General features: G+C 28.0%; 1 protein-coding gene across 2 annotated transcripts in view; it reads right to left on the reverse strand.

Annotated features, from left to right (window-relative positions):
* The window catches only part of LOC124816608 (uncharacterized), a 36,469-nt gene extending 13,354 nt beyond the window's left edge, over positions 1 to 23,115 (reverse strand). Inside the window, exons 1-2 of one of the 2 annotated variants that reach the window (XM_065808816.1) lie at positions 23,047 to 23,115; positions 14,340 to 14,646 (exon numbers count right to left, since the gene is read on the reverse strand). In XM_065808816.1, the coding sequence (XP_065664888.1) occupies positions 14,340 to 14,646; positions 23,047 to 23,066 (327 nt within the window). In that variant the 5' untranslated portion in view covers positions 23,067 to 23,115. Of the gene's footprint in view, positions 1 to 14,339; positions 14,647 to 21,900; positions 21,940 to 23,046 lie in introns of those variants that run through there. The other variant, XM_065808817.1, reaches the window with a different exon arrangement.
* Positions 23,116 to 25,000: the final 1,885 nt, after the last annotated feature.

Consider the following 25,000-nt stretch of genomic DNA (forward strand, 5'->3'; position numbering starts at 1 on the left):
TTCTGCCTTGCTAACCTGGGTAGAAGCAACACTTCCAGGATCTAAAACTGAAAAAATAGCAATTTGGTCTGATAATTGCTACGGCCAAAATAAGAACATAATATTAATTGGCTGCTATTTTTGGATGATGACCAAGTGGCCACAAATTTGGGAAATCAATCACAAATTATTATTAAAATGCCATAGACACATGGAGGCAGACACTAAACATGCTCTCATTGAAAGGAAAAAAAGATTGGTTTAAAATTCCTTAACTATTTTAACTCCAACTAACTGGCAGCAGTTGGTGAGACAATGTTTAAATACGCGGTCCATAACATGGAGCTCAATAATTTTGAAGACTTTAAGTTACTTTTCTCAGCTTCAGGGTCACCTTACGTAAACAGGAAACTGAACAGCGATTAGAGATCATTTCTAATTTCTCAATGTGCCCACCTTTAAGTTCGCCAAGAAAACATAATTATTTTGAACTATAAAAATTCATTAAGTAACACAGATTCTGATTTCAAAGAAATTTGTCTCAAAGGAAGATCAGGAATTGTTCCGTCTGAACTGCAGCCATTCGGGGAGACTTCGGAGCCAATACCCGAAAAAAATATAACGATCTAATGGACCTTTTGGAATTTCTACCTAGCAAATGCCATGCGTTTTATAAAAGCATTAAAACCAACAATAACATGGAAGATAATCCTAAAAAAAAGACGAATAACATTTTTATTTTCTTATAGTATTATTATACCCTTTTAATTCTTATTTTATGTAATTATATTGTTTTACTCATGTACCTTCAATATTTGCTAACAAACATTTTTTTTTTTTTAATTTTTCTAATTTAATTGTTTGTAAAATAAAACGTTTAAAATTGTCAAAATTTCTAATGAGAACGGAATAAAATTTACGGGAGTATACTACACTATGTCACATTAAATTACTAATTTGTTACAGTAATTAAGGCAAATTTGGATTTTTTATAAGTTAGATTGGCATAGAATAAGCTATATTATAAAAATTATTAGGTTTAAGTGCATTGCTGGCCGATATATTATTATGAAGTGGAGAAAGACTTCAACCACATTCAAACCGCTCTACTGAAAAGTTGATAATAATGACAGTGCAGTTTACCTCCGAGGTCCAGATTTGCTTTTTTCTGTTTTTTATTAATAGCATGCTGAAGGTGTTTGCGCGCCCTTTATAGCTTGGGGCCTGACGCAACCACGTCACTCGCGTCGCCTCTTGTCCAGTTCTGAAAACCGGTCACATTAGATTATAATATTCAAAATTTACTCTAACTAATAATAAAGTTACTTTTGTGTAAAGCAAGGAATTAAACTACTAAGTATGACTCGCAGTAGCCTGTTAATTACCCGACAAACTTTTTTTTAACTATATATTTTCTAAAAGTCAACTAAAAGATGTTAAACAATGCTTTTATAATTGAAGATACCCAGCAAATATTTTTTAGTGGAATTTTAGTGGACCTATATAGGCATTTTGAGTGGAATGTTGTACTTTTGCTCATCGGTTAACAAGTAAACCATTGGTAGCAGCCGCCAAAAGTGGCTAGCCGATAACTAGCCACTATTAACATTTCTGAAAGTTATCGCCTTTCCATGTATAGCGGCTGCCACTAATGGTTCACGAAGTAACAGATGAGCAAAACTCCAATAAACTGCTAAAAATGTCTATATAGGTCCACTACAAATTTACTGAAACGTTGTTTGCCAGGTAATATATAACTTTATGAATTCTTTTTTTTTTTTTTTTAATGTATTGGCAAGTTGAACTTGACTCTTTTTCTCTGTTGCCTGCTTCTATAACAAAAGGAACCTATTAATTTAAGTTATGTGGTCTTTTTATGTCGTTAACTAAAAGGTAAGACATAACTAAAAACAAACAGAACTAAATAATCATATATAGATAAATTTTGTTTTATTAAAAAACTCAGATAATATATCAATTTGAATTGTTGGTAATGATTTATTTACTTATACCCCGTATTACGAATTGCGTACTTGTATTACGGATTGCTGCTAGTATATTTAATTACTACTTTGACAACTAATCAAGATAAAATGATTTAAAGAAAACTTTTTCTTTTAAATAAGCTTTTGAAGACTTTCTCAAAATACCGATTGCTTTTTTTATTTTCATTGATCCCGTGATTGAAAATGAGGAAACCAACCTCATAAAAGGTACAATTAAAAATAACAAAATTCTTGGTTCAAATAATTGCTCAACATTTCTTTTAAAACTGATACCTCACATAATCTCCAAACCTTCATGTAATAAATTGACTTTCTAAATAATAATGGGTACTCTTTTGAACTAGTTTAAATAATGACGAAACTTCTTTTCTTTTCAACTTAAGTAAACTGTTTGAAAAACCAATGTTCTAGAGATTCAAAAATATTTTTGTGAATTATAAATGAGGCACTGACAGCCAGAGTGGACTAACCCTTAATTTTTCCAATATGCAATTTACGGTCTCATTGTTAAGAATTTTAATAATTAGGTATGCTATGCACTTTAGATGTTGATGTTACAAGGTCAAATCAATTATTATCAACATGGGGAGGTAGTTTAGCAAAGTATGTAATGTAACGTAATAAGCACATTTATCTTAGTACTACGCTTGTGAACTTAATTATTTATGATTGACACAACGCGTCAATCATAAATAATTAAGTTCACAAGCGTAGTACTAAGATAAATTGTTTTAATTAATAAATTTAAAGCAGCATTAAATAAAAATATTTTCTGTTGCTTCTACGGTACAATGTGTACCAAATCAATGATATTACGCCTTTTTTTTTTTCTATAATGGAAAGAAACATGCGAAAGAGACGACGTGCTATAGGAGACGTGTACATCAACAGCACCAGACTAACTGCATCAGCAAAAACCTTTCAATCAGTAGACTATTGGTGCCCACCTATATGTCTAACAAAAATTTTACGAGAGAGGCAACAGTTATTGTAAATAACTTATTATTTCTGTCTGACTGGTTTTTACATTCAGCTTTTATATCTGACCAATCATATGAAATTAGGCAAAGCTATTCCAAAGCTGAACATTCAAGGAGAAGCCGCTTAAAGCTGTATTTATTTAATGATGAAAACGGTAGGGATATTAGAATTTATGAAACATTTTATTGTGATGTCCTTTGCATCAGTGACGGCAGAATTTCTAAAACAAGGGAGTTTCATAGGTAGACCAAAAAGGACGTCATCCTCCTAAGAACATAGAGTACAATAGGCAGTTAATTAGAAACTTTCGGGCTTACAAGACTAACTACAGTCAACATAAAAATCTAAATTGCAAAAATATATGTCCTGATTTGAACATCACAAAACTGTACAAGTTAAATCAGGTTAAATAGTAAGAAGCAAATAAGGTGGCAATTAGAGACAAAATTTTTTGTTAAATTTTTGATTCAAAGTTCAATCTCAGTTTTCACCCACCTCATCAAGCTATCTGAAAAATGTGTGACAGTATAAACAATAGAATTAAGGCTGCTGCTCATGAAGTAAAAATGAAATGCTTAAGGCCCACCTGGAACTTCATTAACGAACGTCAGACAGTGCACGTAATAGGTGTAAGGAAATGAATGAACTGACTGTTCTTACCTTTGAACTTTAAAAAATATCTGCAACAATTATATCAACAAGAATTTATTACTACAAACAACAACCTGGGGATACATTTTGTGAATGATAACAACGGATTTATGTACATGTGGGATGAGTTGGTAGCATTTCGTGGTCCTGACGAAGTTGTCAAAATTCTATTGAAACATGTATAGACAATTAATAACTTAAAACTGATTTTTATAAATTTAACTATATTAGATTTTATTGCATAAAAATGATTGTTTCTTAACAATTTTGAAGAAAGGTAAGTTTTTCAAGGTTTTTTTTATTAATTTTTTTTAAATAAAAATTTTATAAAAAAAAACAACTATTCTTGAAAATTTTATAAAATTTCGATTTTTTCAAGTACCAGGCACTGCTTCAAATTAGAGGTTTTAAGTTGACCTAAAAGATTCTCGAGATGTTTCAAAAGATAACAATACTTTGGGTGTGCATGAAATGTATTCCAATGAAAATAAAATAAAAAGCTTTCCATTTTGGAATTTATATTCTTTTTATTATTATCACTTTGCAGAAGAGATTTTAACTCAGTGAAAGTACTAATCTTTTTTGGTGTTTTAGATACTAACTTTCAAACATAGAGTAAACTCAAAACATTTATATGTTTTTACTTGTGTCAAAATAAGGAAGTTTTGTAAAAATATAGGAATGATTGGAGCCTGGGAACAATAAAGCTCTTTAAATTTTTCCTCCTACTCTTAAGATGAGAGCAACAAGTTCATAAATTTTTTTTTACTAATTTTAACTAAAATCATATTGATTTAAAAATTTCAAATATTTTTAAAAATCTTTCAGCGTTTAAGAGATATAGCAATATTAAATTTGAAACCCCATTAAATTGAGGGGAGTTAAAACTTTAAATGGTCGTCATTTTAGAACGCTAAGAAATCATTGCACAAAACTTGAAATTTCTGATTGAAAATGATTTTAATTAAGAATACTTAAAAAATAATTTTTTAACTTACTGCTGTCACGTTTAGGGCAGAGGGGGAATTTTTTTGGGTTTTTTTGCTTCCAAGCTCCAATCATCCCAATATTTTGCAAAACATCTTTATTTGACATAAATGTATAAATGTTTGGAGTTTACCTGGTGTCTGGAAGTTTGCTTTCTCAAACACCAAATAATGCTAAACTCGCCACTGTTTCAACTATCTAAATACTTGGAATAACTCTTGAATGAAACAATATAGACCCAAAAATACAAAGTAATAGTTTTTGAAACATTTTTTGTTCATGATTACTTCTTATATTTACAAATGTGCAATTTTTTTTACTATATAATAAATTATTCACATTCTCATACTAGAGTAAGTTACGGCCATTTTACAAAGTTTTTCTCCATGGCAATTGCTCAGCTGAGAAGCTGTGAGTTTTTTCATTATTATTTTTGTGAACAGTTTCACAGCTTTGCTCACTGAAAATTACCAAGGGTTTGTTTTTTCTTTCTAGAAACATGATAAGGTGTGACTGTATTATGTGAAATTTCCATCAAGGCAAATCTTGTGTGTCGTGTATTCTATCAGATACTGATGCAAGTTGCACATTTCTGAGGCGATTTCCTGAATATCTCTGCTAAGCTCAAGGGAAAACTTCATTCCAAACATTCTTCTTTCTCTAAAATAAACAAGCTTAAAAAAACTGTATTTATAAAAGCTTTAAAATATAGGGGAGGGAGGGGAGCATTGGGCAGTCGGGAGGTTTGGGCACCCCCACATTTCTCACAATCTATTCTAAATATTTTTTGTTTTCCACCATAGCACTATAGTTTTATAACTGGCATCACTGCTCATCAAAAGTGTCAGTTGTCATTTCACTTGGTTGTCAAGTTACATGCGCTTAATGGTTTGTTGCGTACAAAAGTAAATATTTTGTTTGGGATTTGAAGAAAGATAACAAAGAAATCTGCAAGAAAGTGTAAGTATCTGTGTTAACTTTTTCTTATGCATTTAATAAACATTATATTTACCTGGCAATTAGGATTCAACATTTGATAAAAATAAACTTATTCAAATCTATTTGAAAAGTGAGGTTATAGGGAGCATTGGGCACGCAGGTAGGAGGGAGGTTTGGGCATGCCCATGCTCCCCCTTTTTTGTAGTTTGTTTGGTGTCATACGTTTGTGGTTTTTTGCTATGCCTATTAAATTGAATGTTTAATCACAACTTTTCAGGACAATGCCGTTTTCTAACCTTCAAAGGTACATAAAACAGGGTGGCGTTGTGAAAGATATTTCTTCTAAATTTATATCATCCCAAATGTTCATGAAAGATGAAGAAGAAAAAATTTCAGAATATCTTGTAACATTGTTTAAACTAAACCATGGAATGTCAAAACTGAAGGCACGTGAATTGGTTTACGAATACGCCACTGCTATTAATATAAAAATACCAGACAACTGGACAGAGAAGAAACTTGCATCCAATGATTGGCTAAGGGGATTTTTTAAAAGACAACCTCATCTTTCGATAAGGATACCAGAAGCTACCAGTCTCTCACGTGCCACAAGTTTCAATGAGAAAATTGTTGGAGATTTTTTTGAAAATCTTAAAACTGTATATAAACGGCCCTGAGTCTATTTACAGTATAGACGAAACTGGATTATCTACAGTACAACGAACCCAGAAAGTGATTGCTCTTAGAGGCATTAAGCAAGTTGGGCAAGTAGCGTCAGCTGAAAGAGGGACACTTGTAACGGTTTGCTGCGGTATTAATGCATTGGGTAACTCAATACCACCCTTTTTCATATTCCCACGGGTTAATTTCAAAACATATATGCTAAATGATGCACCTGTTGGTTCAGATGGAGCAGCACATCCTTCAGGATGGATGACAGTACCATGTTTTTTAAAATATATACACCATTTTGCAAAACACGCAAAACCAACGCCTTCCTCACCAGTTCTATTGCTGCTGGAAAATCACGAGAGCCATATTTCAGTACCAGTTCTTGATTTTTGTAAAGAATCAGGCATTGTTTTAATGACTTTCCCACCGCACTGCAGCCATAAACTGCAACCCCTAGACCTGACCACTCAAAACTTATTATAACACTGTTGTAAAAGATTGGATGGTAAGCAATCCTGGCAAAACGGTAACAATTTATGAAATCCCAAAATTAGCAGCAAAAACCATCCCACTTGCATTCAAGTTGCAAAATATTCAAACAGGATTTAAAAAACCTGGCATTTGGCCATTCAATTCAAACATTTTCTTTGATGAAGACTTTGTTTGTTCTTCTATAACTGATCGCTGCTTGTCGGAAGAGAATAATTTTGCTACAGAAAAATCGATTTTAGAACAACCTATCATGGAACAGCCTTCAACAGAAGTAAATCTGAGTCTAGAGGATCGTACAAGTTCAAATGTGGAAGTCACTGGGCCATCTTAACTGGAATCTCTATCTAAAAGCCAGACTGGGGGCACTGTCAATGTAACACCTGATTTAGTAAGACCATTTCCAAAAGCCGGACCCAGGAAATTGGATGCATGAAACGAAAGAAAGGAAAAACTAGAATATTGACAGACAACCGAGAAAAGAATTATAGAATTGGAAGAAAAAGAAAGACAAAGAAAAGATAAGATCAAAGAGCTCAACAAAAATCGAAAATGCTCAAGAAACGAGAAAAGCACGAAGATTAGCAGTGATAATGAAGTAGAAAATGCTTCCGTTTCTGATGTAGACCTTGTTGAAATCGATTCATCGGAAGAAGATTTTGATGTAGACGATGTGATTGTTATGGATAGAAAATTCCAGATCAATAACTTTGTGTTAGTTAAATTTGAGACCAAATAACTGTTTATCATTATGTTGAAATAGTCAAAGAGGTTAATCACTCCATGGCAATTGTCAAATTCATGAGAGCGAGTAAGATAAGAAATACGTTTATGTTTCCTGACATCGAGGACGTAGCCAGCGTCCCCCTGGAGGATATAAAGACAAAATTGCCTACACCAACAACATGGATAAAACATGGCAGTCTAAAATATAAATTTGACAAGCCTCTTTGGGTCATACCAAATTTAAGATATGTCTTATTAAGTCCAACATCGTGCAGTATTGATTCCAAGAGACACTGTTTAATTTTTTGTAAAGTCTATGATAAGAAAAAATGTATGTATTACAATTTTTTATAGCAATGCTATATAATACTTAAGAATTGTAGTATATTAAAACAATATCGTGCATATTAAATACAGTGCCCAAACCTCCCCACAGGGGTGCCCAAACCTCCCAACCACAGGGAGGTTTGGGCACATTGGACATGTGTTAGAAAATCTTTTGTAACTTTGCGGATAATTATAAAACTAAAACTTTTCTTTGTAATAGTTACTGCCAAACATGTGTGCTAGATTTGATTGAAATAAAATTTTGATTGTAATAAAAAATAACTGTTTTATTAGCATTTATGTGAAAAAGTGCCCAATGCTCCCCTCTCTCCCCTAGTATAAACTATAGGCGAAAGAGAATTAACTAATTTTGTACCCTTTTTGAACTTGTTTAAAGTCTCAATACAAGATATCATTAGGAGATGACCTATAATTATAAGTTCATCCAAGCAAGAAAATATTTTTTGACAGTTAGGTACATCAAATCTTTCTTCATTGTAACCGTGCCATGTTACAGTTTTACTAACTAAGAACTTTTTAGTTGAGTCATCAGCCATCAAAACATCTGTTATTTGTGTAACAATATGTTCAAACAAATGTAATTGAGGAGGCAGAACTATATCAATAACAAGAGTTTCTTCAGACTCCTCAATTAGGCATGGTCGAACAACATTTTTATTGTTTTTCATGTGCTTTTTAAGTTCACCATCCTCAATAAATTTTTGATGCCAATTATTCAAACTTTGAAAAGTCCTCATGTTTCCATTTTGTCATTTTTCTCTCCTTCACAATAACAGCAAGCATACTTTCCCCTGTGTGCAAGTGTTATTATTAAAAAAGACTATTAAATTATTAAGTTTAATATTGATAAAGTAATAAAAAGCAATCACCTTACATAAAATATCATGAAATTAGACAAAGTTATTAATGTTCAACTTACATAAATGCTCAGTATTTAGTTAATAAGCTTCAGGTCAGCTGCTACTGTGTATTTTAGCTCATCCAGCTTATATAACTTAATAAGCCTCTCCAAATTATAATTCCTTTCTTGTACTCCACATACAAGACCCATAATAAGAACTGTATTGACCCCTATATTTTTCATGTTTTTTTTTTTCTGATTATAGCTCTTCTGGGTTGAAGATGTTCATTATAACTTTCAGTGAACCTTGATCTCCATCAATACCAACTATTATAAAGTAATTGTAGGGATTAAATTTTCTGTGTTCACAAATTTCTTTTATTAGTTCCCAAGGTTCAGGAACAAATACAATATCTTTCTGAAATGTATCTAAAACCTTGCAGTTTCCATTGTTGTCTGTTTGTTAAAAACTTCTTGAAACTACTTCAAAAAATTTATTTGCTGGGTTATTCTCTAATTTATGATATTTTACATCTTTATTTAGACAGCAAAAACAAGCTATATTCCTGTTTTAATTATAAAACCTTTGCCTTGTTAAGCTCATTTTGACCCAATACTGGGAGTTGTTTGATGAATCTTTACCAAATTTTTTAAATTTTAATACCTATATGTAAAGTAAATTTTCAAACAGCCTTTATACAGAGACCTTTTCAGGTTCAAAATAAATCTCAAAAGAATAACAAAAGGCATATTTATATACTTAAGACAGATTCAGATTCTGCATTATTTGTGTTTAAAAAAGTAAACTTTCAGACATGAGGTAAACTCCAAACATTTAATTGTTTATATCAAATAAAGATGTTTTGCAAAATATTGTGATGATTGAAGCCTGGAAAAAATCAAAAAAAATTTCCCCTCTGCATCAAAAGTGAGAGCAACAAGTTTACAAATTATTCTTTTAATTATTCTTAATTAAAATAATTTTCAATCAGAAATTTCAAATTTCGTGCAATGATTTCTTAGCGTTCAAAAATGACGACCATTTAAAGTTTTAACTCCCCTCAATTTGAAGGGATTTTAAATTTAATATTGCTAAAACTCTTAAACGCTGAAACATTTTTACAAAAAAATGGAAATTTCTAAGTTAATATGCTTTTAGTAAAAATTAGTAAAAACAAAAAAAAATTATGAACTTGTTGCTCTCAACTTAAGAGCAAGAAGAAAAATTTAAAGGGCTTTTTTGTTCCCAGGCTCCAATCATTCCAATATTTTTACAAAATGTCCTTACTTTTACACAAGTAAAAACATATAAATGTTTTGAGTTTACTCTATGTTTGAAAGTTAGTATCTAAAACACCGGAAAAGGCTAATACTGCCACTGAGTTAAAATTTCTTCTGCAAAGTGAAAATATTAAAAGAAATATAAATCCCAAAATGGAACACTTTTTATTTTGTTTTCAATGGAATGCGTCTTATGCACACTAGGGTGTCCCAAATTTTCACTTTTTTATTAATTTCAATGTGCACGCAGCTTTTTCCCATTCTCTTATGTCCCCTGATAGTAAATATATATAAAAAAACATTTTCGGAACTCATTTTTAGCTATATGTAAAATTCCATTTTTTGTTAAAAACCTAAATTTTACACATTTTCTTAATAAAAATACAAAAATGTTTAAAAAAATATGTATTTTAGGAACAATAAACAATATTTTTTTTAACTGGAATTTAGAAAGAACCTTTTTAAGCTTCTTTCTATTGTCCCTTGCCACCAGCATTATATTTTGTTGCATAATGTCAGATTTGTATCCACCTACAAAGTCCTGAATAAAGCGTATGTTCCTTTTTGCACAATCGTTAACGCAAGTCAAATTTTTAACAAATTTTTTGAATAAATCTAATGACTTCAAGGCTTTTTCCTTCCTCCACAGTTCTACTTCACCATTAAGTACTTCAGCAATTTTCAACAGAAGCCAACTTTCTGGACCTACCGATTCCCAAAGCTCAGTGGATTCTGATATGACAGGTAGCTTAGGTTTTCCAGTTTTGAACTTGTCGGGAGCGTCAAACTGAACTAATCTGTCCAACATCTTTTTCTTCACTTCCTGCTCTGCATCTTCATCAGCCAGAGAAACCAGCACCAACTGCTCAGTCAAGTACCAGTTGTGTCTTTGCATACTAGCAACCAATGCTGAACCAAGATTGGGATATTTATCTTTGATGCTAAATGCATTTTTGAAAGCGACAAGATCATTTAAGGGTGATTTTGTAACCAAATACAACTTTAGAAACCAAAGTGCATACCAGACAGATGTGAAGAATGCCGCTGTCTCTATCATATTTTTTTCCTTTTCGCTCATAATCATGGTGATCTTATCTGTTATTCTCAAGGTATGAATGTATAAAGCATCAGCCATAAACCTAAAGATTAAAATTTTGTTACGATTAATATTTATCATATTTTTTATTTATATGTTATTTATAATACTTAGACAAGTTTTATAATTTATCTATAAGGTTTTATTTTTTCAATATACTTTACCTGGCTTCATGGCAGGCTCCAGGTTGATGGAAACAAAATTTAGGTACTTCTCCTCCCAAATAGAAAACAAGAAGCTCACATAGTTTCCTGTAATCACTCCTGACAAATGTTTTAGAGGCAAGGGCTTCTTTTCCAAACTCCAGAGCTTTCTTAGCAATTTCATAAAGGGGTGACCCAGTCTGAAGCTGACTCCAATCAAACCTAACTAGGTCTAGCATCTTATCCACCTCTTTCTTGACTGAATACCAATTTTTCTGGAGTTTGACATACAGCTCTTTTCTTGGGCCCTTCGTCTTCTCTCCTGTCGAAGCCTCCATAAAGTGTGAGATGTGTATTTCTTGTATATGTCTTCTACAGAGAAACCATAAAAGTGGAGTGTTAAGGATGGGGCTAAGGATAACAACAACTCCAGAGTGTATTCCAGTATTAGATGCCGAAGTGTCACAGCAAACAGCAAATATTTGATCAACAATGTTGAAGTATTCTAGCAGATTCAAAGTTGCTACAGCCTGGTCACTACCTTTGGAACTTGCTGTCTGAACAACACCTAGCAGTACGTCATCTGTGTCATCCATACCAGGATGTAACACTCACCGCTATTCTTTCTACAGAAACAGTTATTTTCAGATCTCCTTCAATCTGTTTCACCCGTTTTCCATCAAAATGAACACATAGCTTTTTTCCCTTCAGAGTAGGTATAATTTCTTGGCTGAGTTTATCTCCTACTGCCTCTATTATTTGGAATCTCTTTCTATGAACTGTACTTCTTGATAGAATAATATCTTCAAGATTCACACCAGCTTTATTGCAAATAGCAGCTACTATGGAAGTTTGTGGTTGTATACCTACTCTGTATTGGGCGGAAACTGCAGCAGTACAGTCAACCAGATCTTTAGCACTTATATTATCTTTATCTTAGATTTAGTAGAATGACTGAGTCTATTAGATAAATCTTCATCATCTAAAGAATCTAAACTTAGTTCCGATTCAGATTCATTTTCAGATGAATCCAAAGAAACCTCAAGGTCATTGGATTTACTGCATTCATTGTGATTCTACCTTTACCTATTGCCTCCTCCATCCTCTTGAGCCTAATATTTTTATTTTCAACTAAATTTTGTAATATTTCATCAATTTCTTCTGTAATATACATGTTTCGCTCTCCTTTTTGATTTAGATAGAACTGAATATCCTCATCTTTGGCATTCTCAGAACGAAAACGATCCTGATTTACTTTTTGTTCAAAATTTGCTAATGAAATATCAAAGAGTGTATTACTCTCCCCTAAAAACTCTGTCTGTATCTTAGAGAAGTTGCCATCACTAGAGTTCCAGTTCAATGATTTGAGATGATACAAATTTATGTACTTATTATGGAGCTTCAGTATCTTATCCCTGACACTGGATCCACTGATGATAAAATTTTGAAATCCTGGTTTCTTCCAAGTGTCTATTACAGCGGAGGCAACACACCTTTGTTCAGAATTCTTGCAGAAACTCTTTACAGATCAGATCCCTGTTTTCATGTTTCTGAGGGCAGGCTACTATCAACTTAGTAGATTGAAATCTTATAGATCTAAATAAAAATAGACAAGTATTAATCATTATGTTTTTTTTTTTCTTACGTAATTTTTTGCCTCATTGTGTCTCATTTTTAACACTTGTAGGAGAGGGGGTGATGTTAGATTAAATCTGTATTGCATAAAATAGACCATTTAAAAATTTTATCATTGTTTTATAGTACATTTGTATAACAATAATAATTATTTGTTTTACCTGGGAGATTTTAGAAACTGGGTGTATCTAAGAATATTTCCAATGGTTGCCAGCTGGTTTATTGGAAGCCCATTGATTGTGTACTATAAGAGAAAAAGTAGCCTCCTTGGATTTGTTGACAGGCTGTACTTTCTCTTCTCACTCTTCTTTTTTTGTTTTTTTGAGTATGACCCATTTAAGTTATTAATTTTATTATTAGTTAATCCTAAAACAATATTAAAAAACTTTAATTCTAATTTCCCCCTAGAAAAATAACATTTTATGATACAATTTTCAAGTAAATATATGTATATTGAAGATATTCATAAATATTACATAATTATATATTATCTTATTTCAGTAAAATAAGTTTCTAGTTATTACTATAAGCTGTTAAAATCAAAATAATAAACAAAAACCAGTTAAAACAAAACAGTATACAGAAAACACTAAGGTTGTTCAAGTAGTCATTATTATCAACATTTTCTGTGAATCAGGCTTCAATGAACCTTCTGTAAAAAAAAATGTCAGATTGATTCTTATATAGTCTAAAATCATTGGTTTTCAAATACTCTAGGGTAAGGGGCATTAAAAATGTAAAATTATTAGGTCCGCATCTAAAATAGTGTTATAAAATGTCAAATTTTATCAAAAATGAAGAAATTCAGATTTTACATATAGCTGAAATTGACCTCAAAAAAAAATTTTAGTCATACATATGAACTCAGTAGACAAAACGGAATGGGAAAAACATGCGTGCAAAAAAATTTTTTTTTTTGACACCCTAATGCACACCCAAAGTATTGTTATCTTTCGATACATCTTGAGTACCTTTTAGGTCAACTTAAAACCTCTAAATCGAAGCAGTGCAGATTGACATATTTTTGAAACAATTTTTGTTTCAAAAATATGTCAATCTGCACTGCTTCGATAATATTAGGGGCCCATTAAATATTCAAGGATCAGCTGGGACCAATATAAATATTTCTTATTCAAAAATTTTTATACTTTCTTACTGAGGAAATGGAGGAGCACTTTTTTTAGAATGTTTGATTTGTTCAGTTTATACTTTATACTTTTTGACCCACTCAAATATATATATATATATATATATATATATATATATATATATATATATATATATATATATTTATATATATTGTTATTATTATTTTGTCTATATTTAAAAATGTTTTGCAAACATTTCAAATATCAATACAAAATTTAAAGCAATAGCGAGACAAAAGTGATAAAATAACATAAAAAAATATTTTATCCCAAGTCGGTATACCGTTACTATACCTAATTTCGTAGTTAAATTGATGTTCTAATATGCCACTGTATAGTAAAGAAGACTTGTCTTTAAAGCTTTAGAGTCTCTAAGTAATATAAACTATAATAGTAAAAGAACTCATCGAAACTTACATTTTTATTACTCGAAGAATCAGTTGCTAAAACTTCCCATAGTGAATCATCTCTAATGTTTAACAAATCAACATTTGTTGATATAAGCTGGCAAACCTTCTGGTTATTATTGTAGTTAGCAAATTTACAAGACGGATTTCTGACGCAATAAGTGCCACAATCATTGCTACTGCTTGCATTTAGCGTCGAATTAATGAGACCATAATAATATTTATTTGGTGTCAAATCAAAACTTCCATACAGTATGCACGGTAATCTTGTTATGAACAAATTAACGTGGATGAGTGTCAAGCAATAATACAAAATACTAAATAATAAGCAAACTATAAAACTATATATACGTATATATTTAACTTTATATTTATATATATATATATATATATATATATATATATATATATATATATATATATATATATATATATATATATATATATATATAATATATATATATATATATATATATATATATTTATTTATATACATCGAAACTAAATCAATGTATTCTCCTGGAACGTAAATACGATCATGCTTTTGAACATTTTGTTTTTATAAATGACCACGTATGAGAATTATTGATAAATTTTTTCAAATCTTTAACAGTAATTCAGAGCCAAGATAAATCTCAATAATATTTTATTTTTATTTTGACCGGGCAGCCGTCCGAAAATAGACTTAAATACTTAAACTGTTGCCCATTTTTATTTTTTATATGATGCATGTTATTGGACCAACCTTGTTGCCTTCTTTGTTAGCAATGCCTTCGTGATACATGTAAAATGTCAATTTGCCTGTTTTTAAATCCTTAATACCAAAAGAGAGAACTCATAGTTGCTGGAAATAAAAAGTGTTTTGTATAGGTATGTGCGGAAATAGTAGATTTTGCATAAAATCAAATGTTATAGCTTCAACATCTTTTATAGATCATTAACTGAGCCACTACCAAACGTTTTGCATTATCTGATAAGTTGGATTGTTTATTTTTGTTGATAGTTTTTCGCAAGTTAAACGAGTGTAACGTAAGTAAAATTTGTACTTTATACCGAGATTTTAATGTTTTTCGTTAATTATTGAATTTTTTTGAAACCCAATCGTGCATCAAGATATTCAATGTCTTTTCCTGCGTAATGTGTCTTTTTCCTAGGAAAGCAAAGGGTGTGTATTTGTTGGCATAATTTAAAAGGCACAGTATCTGGTTTCGAATGACATCTTATGTTATCTGTAGTATTCTTCCCTTCATTAAGCAAATCACAAAGTCTGCGAAATCTGGCTTCAGGAACTCCATAAAATCTGATAAATGTTCTCTTGCAGACTATGACTTAATCAGTTTGTTTTTGAAATGCAAAAGTTAATTTTTGAAATGCAAAAGTCCATGTTATCTTGATGGAAATTCGCATAACATTCCTTCTTATATCTGCAACAAATAAGCAAAATTTTAGAATTATATAGGCCCCGACAAAAACACTGAATTATGTAAAACTTGTCCGCAAGTTTCACCGAAAGATTTTGGAGCTATTTGTTCTCCTCGATAAATAGTATATGCCTGTCCTTTAACTTTAGAATTTTTTATAATATTTCCTTTATACTTTTAGTGATTACACGTTTTCTTCTTTTTAGGCTTACCATCACTCTCAATTTCACTAGAAGACATTTTTAAATCTAAAATTACTTTTTGCTCAAAATAGTTGACTAAAAGACACAAACATGACATTAATGGCGATTGTTGACGAATGAACCGGTTAGAACAAAGCAAATTTAAAACGTCAAATTCAGTCATAAAATTACTTCCGCCATCTAGTAGTGCAGGCAAAAACCTTTTAAGTCACTGACTAATGTTATTTATGCAATGAACATCTTTCACACGGTATTATTTGAAGAGAACAGAATGTATCGACATAAATGTATTTTACCCAGAACACACATCTTCCTTTAAAAAAAGAGGTTTGTGAAACAATCAATTAAATTGTAGTTTTAGTGAAAAAGTAAAATTTACCTAAATATTTAGCAAACCAATAAATATCAATTACATAAATAAAATCCATATCCACAGCCTATTGTAGACCCATAAGATTTGCATACAAAACATAATCTAAGCAATCTGTGATCAAATGTCAGTACATTAAAAGTAAGATAGAAAGCTTGGGTATGATTTTATAAGAGGTTTACGGATCATCTATTGAAGTGAATTTTGTTATTGAGCTTACAATCATTGATGCGAAGGTTCAAACGATATTATTTGAAAAAACTCATATCAATGCTGTTCAGTGTGTGGTGTCTCTCCAAAAAATATGAATAGTCTTGATATCCCTAATATTGGTTATACAAACGGAGAGTTCAAAAAAAGTATTTTCAGTCTACATGCATGAATTCAATTTTTGAGATGGTTTTGCACATTGCATATAAAAAAGAAACAAGAAAGTGGCAAGCAAGATCTAAAGAACATAAAGAAAAGGCATCTGTAGTTAAACAAAAGATTCAGACTGATTTTTTGAACAAAAGGGACTTGTTGTTAATTTCCCTAAAAGTGGTGGTTTTGGAAAAGCAATGATGGCAATACGTCAAGGCGTGCTTTTGCAGCCTATGAACAAACAGCTGAACTTTTGGGTATTGATCAAAACCTTATATTCAGATTTTACATAATCTTGGTTACACTCTTCAGGATATGAAATAGACGTTCAAGGATTATTGTTTTGACATTGTTAGACTATATGTGTCCCTTTATCCATGGTATTACATGGCTCAATCAGTTCACAAAGAATTGATACATGGACATGACATAATTAAAATCCTTACATAACCCATCGGACTTATGTCAGAGGAAGCTCAAGAGGCTAGAAATAAAGACTTCAAATCTTATCGCAAAAGTTTCAGCCGAAAAAAATCCAGAAGAGCAACAAATACTGATCATATCAATAGACTCCTAGTTTCCAGTGATCCTGTTATTTCATTAATGCGTAAATCAACATCACACCTAATAATCCATAAAGCATATCCTTGAGATGTTTTACAGTTACTTAAACAATCTTCAAACGATGTTGTTGTTTTATAACTTTTTGATATAATTTAAATTTGACAATGTTTTCTTGCACTATTTTTTGTTTTTATTATTCCTAAAACATTATTTACCTAAATACTCAATTGTTATTCAATATAAGTGGGTCAAAAATCCGATAAAATATTCAAGTATCCATTTATCATGTTGTAACTAAGGAAAGTATCTGGTAACTAAGTAATATAAGAATCCATAGTAACTAAATTAAAAAAATTATCACTTTTATAAGAGTGTGATCTCATATTGGTGCTCATGGTTCATGCCAAATTTAGTGAACATAGCACTCATAAAATATCTGCAGATAACAAAATTAGCTTGTTGCTAAGCAAAACAAAGGTATCCATACCAACGAAATAAAAAAATATGACCTTTATAAAAAGCGCACATATCATATTAGTACTCATGGTAATTCTAGTAAATATAGCTCTAATATTAAATTAGTTATGAATTTTGTCCAGTAAAATCTGTAAAAAGTGAAATCTGGCTCTCTGTGCTATGTAGACAATGAAATGAATTTTACCAAAACGCATCATGCTTTATTTACCGTTTCAAAGCTCATAAGGTAAAGTTGTTAAAAATCAATTTTAATCCACCTCTGCTGGCTAAATTAAGTTTTTACCAAACTTTTAAAACCAAAAGATTTTTCTAGTGTTTATTTTGTAGGAAATTCTTCATTAAAAGACGCATTTAGAAATAAAAACATCTCAGATTGCACAGTTATAATATTTTAAAGTGAAAGTAACTTTGTCAAAGATCTTGGCTGAATTTTGATAAGTAAAAACAGTCTTATCAGCAGTATGCCCCTGCTATATATATTATAAGATGACTTTAATATTATGTGATAAAAAGAGAGGAAATTAAAGTTAAAGTAAGAAGTAAAGTTGAAGTGAAAACAAGAAGTGATGACTTTAAGGGGAAAAAATTAAATTTCTTTATCAGCATCAGAAAGATGCAGATTGCTTAATAAACTTTGAAAATTTTATTTTGAACTCTAAACCACTGTTTAAACAAATGAACGCATTAAATGTTTATGAACTAAATGTATTTAATATTTTGCGTTTTATGTTTAAAATTAAGTAACTTATGTTCCCCATAAAATTAAGTAACTTATTTTTACCTATTTTTAAATGTTTTTGTAAACATTTAAAAAATAAAAATCTAATACAAATGTAATGTACATAATGATAGCATTCTATTAAAACCTATTTGTAAAAAAAAACCTTAATAGTTTTATATATCTATCGTGGACCTTTGTAATCTCTCGAAAAAAATAGAACTGCCTAACTTCATTTTAAATGACCTCTTTACTTTTAAAAATCTTCAATAAAATATATTTAATAAAAAAAGTATTCTTAATTTAATTGTTTGTTCAAATTAATTTTAATTGTTATATTACATATTGACTTGTTATGCTTAGTTGTGAGTTTTACTTTTAAAGTTTGTTAAGTAAATGATATATTTAACGGTTATATATAATTTAATACATTTTCATTCATATAAATAATAGATTTTTTTTTTTTTTTTTGTAATACAAAACAGATCTTTATGTTATAAAAGGTGTCGCGATAAATTACATCTTTACATTACCGTTACAATCTTTATAAAGCCTTGCCCCTATTATATTATCATAACAAAATTTAAGAACCTTGCAGTAAATAATATCTTATCTTGCAGTAAATAATATTTTATTAAAATATTAAAGGGCAATTATAAATTAAAAATTCAGAATAAAATTAAAAACAAGTTTTACCAATATTAAATTTTTTTAAACATATAAAATTATATGCCTTATTCAGATTTTTGTTTTAACTCATTGAATTATTTTTCAAAAGGGTTTGTAAAATATTTTCCTAATTTTAGGGATAGCAATCTTGCAAATAGGATCCTACAAATCCGCAGTTTTCTTGCGCTACTTTAGCAAAATAATAAAAGCATTTTTAAAGACATCAAATCACAGCGTTTTAAAATCTTTCGTTTTGTTAGTAATAGTGTTAAAGATAAGAAAAACCTGTCTACTTAATTAAAAAAATAACCAACCAAAACCATGCGTTATCTGGGGGACTTCCGTCGTTTGTTTACGGACGTCTGGAGCTCCGCTAAAAGTCAGACATACGTCCTCTCGGCGAAGCGTGACTACTAGGATGCTGCTTTCTGAAATCTCGACGAAGCGTATTAAATGGCCTATTTATCTTCGCTTTAAACTCATTCCGTAACTAGTATTTATATAAAAAGAATTATTTAAAAAAAGTAATAATGATAAAAATGATATATTTGGATATTTTAGAAGCTAGTAAAAGGTTGACATAAGAACTATTAATGCATTTCAAAACTTAATATTGTGTCGATTAAAAACCAAATGTTATACAACAAGACGTAGCTTCAACTTACAAAGAACAAGAAGCAGCTGAACAAGAACCTAAAATATTCATTGACAAAGAAGGTGAGAAAGCAGTTTTCAAAAAAAAGATCAGAACAATTAATTAGTTTTTCGTTAAAAAAAATATAAATGAAAAAATGATATCGCGTATGTTTGCGAAACTTTATTTAATAGTTTCTGCGCATCTCAAATTAGCGTTTTTTGTTTTTAAAGTGTGGTTTTCGAATCCCTTTTTACCCAATATAATTACATAAACAGGAGAATTAGTTTTTGAATTCCAGTATAAAGAGGCAGAATTAATAAATTCGTAAGTTACAAAACAAAAGGTTTTTTTATAAGATTTAATAAAAGGACATCGATAATTAATCATAGATACTTAAATCTAAACGTGTATATGGATACAAAACACATTTTTGGATTGATTTTTGGAAATCCGTGGATTGTATAATTCAAAAACATTGCGTCGAGTTAGTGGCAAAAAGCTAAGTAGTTTTGATATTAACTTGCAAAAAGATATTATCGCTATGACCAGTTCTTGAGCAAGCGTAGTGAAAAGGTGGAGCAAAGGTAACATTTTGTAGATTGATACCTTGCAATTAATAGTTATGTTATGATCGTGGAATACAACTTGCGGTTATTGATATCTTGTAAAAGATAAGTTTTAAAATAACTTACTTGGGATAATTTATAGCTTCATTAGCTACATGGCCGTCCCGAAGAGATCTTAAATGAAAAGAGGGGGGGGAGAGAAATTTTTTATTTGCTGAGTAAGGCCTAAAAAAAAACGGCGACTAAAATCTGTAAAAAAATAAGGAAAAAATGTCTTAGTTTGCTTATATTTACTGAATGCCAACGATTGATCCAATTATGCCGACTGCAGTGTCAAAATTTGTCGACTGGTTAGTTTCCAAATGGGATTAGCCACCTCTTCCGTCCCCTCATTTTTGGAGCGGACCTTATTAGCTATGCAAACATTTTATGGAAAAGTACTTAAACATAAAAGATTAAGAATCTTTGTAGTTTACAAAAACATGCTTGCGAATAAATTACTTTAAAGATAAAACTAAAATAAATATGAAAATGAATATATATATATATATATATATATATATATATATATATATATATATATATATATATATATATATATATATGTATATATATATATATGTATATATATATATATATGTATATATATATATATATATATATATATATATATATATATATATATATATATATATATATATATATATATATATATATATATATATGTATATATATAATTGGTAAGAAAAACTTAATTAGTTTTTTAATATATTTTACTTGTCTTTATTTTGCTTTTTTATACTTTATAAGTTTCTGACGACATAATCTGATGATTATGTTCTCAACATTTATCACAAAATCTTATGTTTATGTCGTTAATGTTATTTTTTTTTTTTTCTCACTAATTTAAAAATACAAATATTTATGACCTATAATCTTTTAAGTATTTCTAAATTCAAAAAGTCTCACTTTTCATTAATATAAAGTTTTATTAACAAATTATGAAAATACGAGCGCAAAAAAAAGAACTGATCAAAAAATAACTTTTTAAAAATTTTAACTTACCTAAACCATAGTTTTGTCATTTAATAAGTGTTACTTCAATATAATTATAATTATAAATATATATATTATTATAAATATAATTATATATATATATATATATATATATAAATATATATATATATATATATATATATATGTATATATATATATATATATATATATATATATATATAAATATATATATATAATTGGTAAGAAAAACTTAATTAGTTTTTTAATATATTTTAGTTGTCTTTATTTTGCTTTTTATACTTTATAAGTTTCCGACGACATAATCTGATGATTATGTTCTCAACATTTATCACAAAATCTTATGCTTATGCCGTTAATGTTATTTATTTTTTTTTTCTCACTAATTTAAAAATACAAATATTTATGACCTATAATCTTTTAAGTATTTCTAAATTCAAAAAGTCTCACTTTTTATTAATATAAAATTTTACTAACAAATTATGAACATACGTGCGGAAAAAAAAAAAAACTGATCAAAAAAATAACTTTTAAAAATTTTAACTTACTTGAACCACAGTTTTGTCATTTAATAAGTGTTACTTCAATATAATTATAATTATAAATATACATATTATTATAAATATAATTATATATATATATATATATATATATATATATATATATATATATATATATATATATATATTATATATATATATATATAAATATATATATATATATATATATATATATATATAATAGATATATATATATATATATATATATATATATATATATATATATATATATATATATATATATATATATATATATATATATAAATATATATATATAATTGGTAAGAAAAACTTAATTAGTTTTTTTAATATATTTTAGTTGTCTTTATTTTGCTTTTTATACTTTATAAGTTTCCGACGACATAATCTGATGATTATGTTCTCAACATTTATCACAAAATCTTATGCTTATGCCGTTAATGTTATTTATTTTTTTTTTCTCACTAATTTAAAAATACAAATATTTATGACCTATAATCTTTTAAGTATTTCTAAATTCAAAAAGTCTCACTTTTTATTAATATAAAATTTTACTAACAAATTATGAACATACGTGCGGAAAAAAAAAGAACTGATCAAAAAAATAACTTTTAAAAATTTTAACTTACTTGAACCACAGTTTTGTCATTTAATAAGTGTTACTTCAATATAATTATAATTATAAATATATATATTATTATAAATAATAATTATATATATATATATATATAAATATATATATATATATATATATATATATATATATATATATATATGTATATATATATATATATATATATATATATATATATATATATATATATAATTGGTAAGAAAAACTTAATTAGTTTTTTAATATATTTTAGTTGTCTTTATTTTGCTTTTTATACTTTATAAGTTTCCGACGACATAATCTGATGATTATGTTCTCAACATTTATCACAAAATCTTATGTTTATGCCGTTAATGTTATTATTTTTTTTTTTCTCACTAATTTAAAAATACAAATATTTATGACCTATAATCTTTTAAGTATTTCTAAATTCAAAAAGTCTCACTTTTTATTAATATAAAGTTTTACTAACAAATTATGAACATACGAGCGGAGAAAAAAAGAACTGATCAAAAAAATAACTTTTAAAAATTTTAACTTACTTGAACCACAGTTTTGTCATTTAATAGGTGTTACTTCAAGAAACATATATTACGTTCAAAAATTTTACGAATAAACAATTAGCTATCTAATATTTAAGCTTAACAAAAACGATAAATAAAAAATCATTTCTAAAACCACAATTGAATTGGTTTTACGAAACAGTAAGAATACAAATGACAATTGAGACAAATTTATAAATTATGCGGTTCGTAAAACTTTCATAAAACAAAAAACTAAAATTCCAAACTCGATTTTTGTGTTCAATCAGATTTTCTAAATTTACTACTTTCAGTTGAATATGGAAACAATTTTTTCTTAGTTATTCCATGTGGTTGTTAGTTAGATGCCATAAATGATTTTAATTTAAATGTTTCAACGTTAAAATCAATCGCACTGCTTCTAAAAATAGCTTTTAGTTAACATCAACGTTGTATTAAAACAGTTTTGAATATGATCTCTTCATAGCGCTAGATGCAAAGATTTACCTAAATGTGTACATATATATATATATATATATATATATATATATATATATATATATATATATATATATATATATATATATATATTTATGTATATATATATATATATATATATATACATATATATTTATATATATATTTGTATATATATATATATATATATATATATATATATATATATATACATATATATATATATATATATATATATATATATATATATATATATATATATATATGTATATATATATATATATATATATATATATATATATATATATATATATATATATATATATATATATATATATATATTTAGATATATATATTTAAACAACTTTAAAATGTATTCTACACAAAAGAGTGCTCAATGTTCTTAAAAGAACAGAGCAATTATATATTAGTAAAAAATGACTTAACAAAAATTTTTTTGTTTCATTCTACACTGTGTTTCATCAACAAAGATTCATCATAAATGAATGATCAAATCAATAAAACTTCAATTTATACGAAAAATTAAATTACAGGAAGTCGCAAATGTCTTAACTACTGTTAATTTTCACACATTTTTAAAATTTGCTGACACTATTATGAAAAGAATTCTTTAGAAATGATTGCCTTTGCTATTTTTGAAATGTTTTTTTTTAAAAAGGGTATTTAATGTAAATATTATTTGAACTCATTTATTTTTATAGTTTTTTAGGAGAAACTTATTTTCGTGCCTATATTTAGAAATTAGTTCCAATTTTTTGTTTAATAAGCAATCTTGATTTGCATGTGTAATTATTTCAAATTTTTCTTGTTGGCATAGTATGCATTTTTTGGAAATATTGTTTTAAGCAGGCGCTAATTTAAGGATGGACCAGTTGTATATATATATATATATATATATATATATATATATACAGAAATGCAACAAAGATTCATCAAAAATTCATCATCATTTCTGATGAATCTTTGTTGATGAAACACAGTGTCAAATGGAAAAAAATTTAGTTAAGTGATTTTCTACAAATATATAATTGCTCTGTTCTTTTAAGAACATTGAGCACTCTATTGTGTAGAATACTTTTTAAAGTTGTTTAAATATATATATATATATGTATATATATATATATATATATATATATATATATATATATATATATATATATATATATATATATATATATATATATATATATATATATATATATGTATGTATGTATATATAAATATATATATATATATATATATATATATGTATATATATAAATATATATATATATATATGTATTTATATATAAAAATATATATATATACATATATATATATATATATATATATATATATATATATAGTATATATATATATATATTATATATATATATATATATATGTATAAAATATATATATATATATGTATATATATATATATATTTATACATATATTGAATATATATATATATATATATATATATATATATTTAAA

The sequence above is a fragment of the Hydra vulgaris genome, chromosome 10 (assembly GCF_038396675.1).
Source record: "Hydra vulgaris chromosome 10, alternate assembly HydraT2T_AEP".
NCBI classification, from domain to species: Eukaryota; Metazoa; Cnidaria; class Hydrozoa; order Anthoathecata; family Hydridae; genus Hydra; species Hydra vulgaris.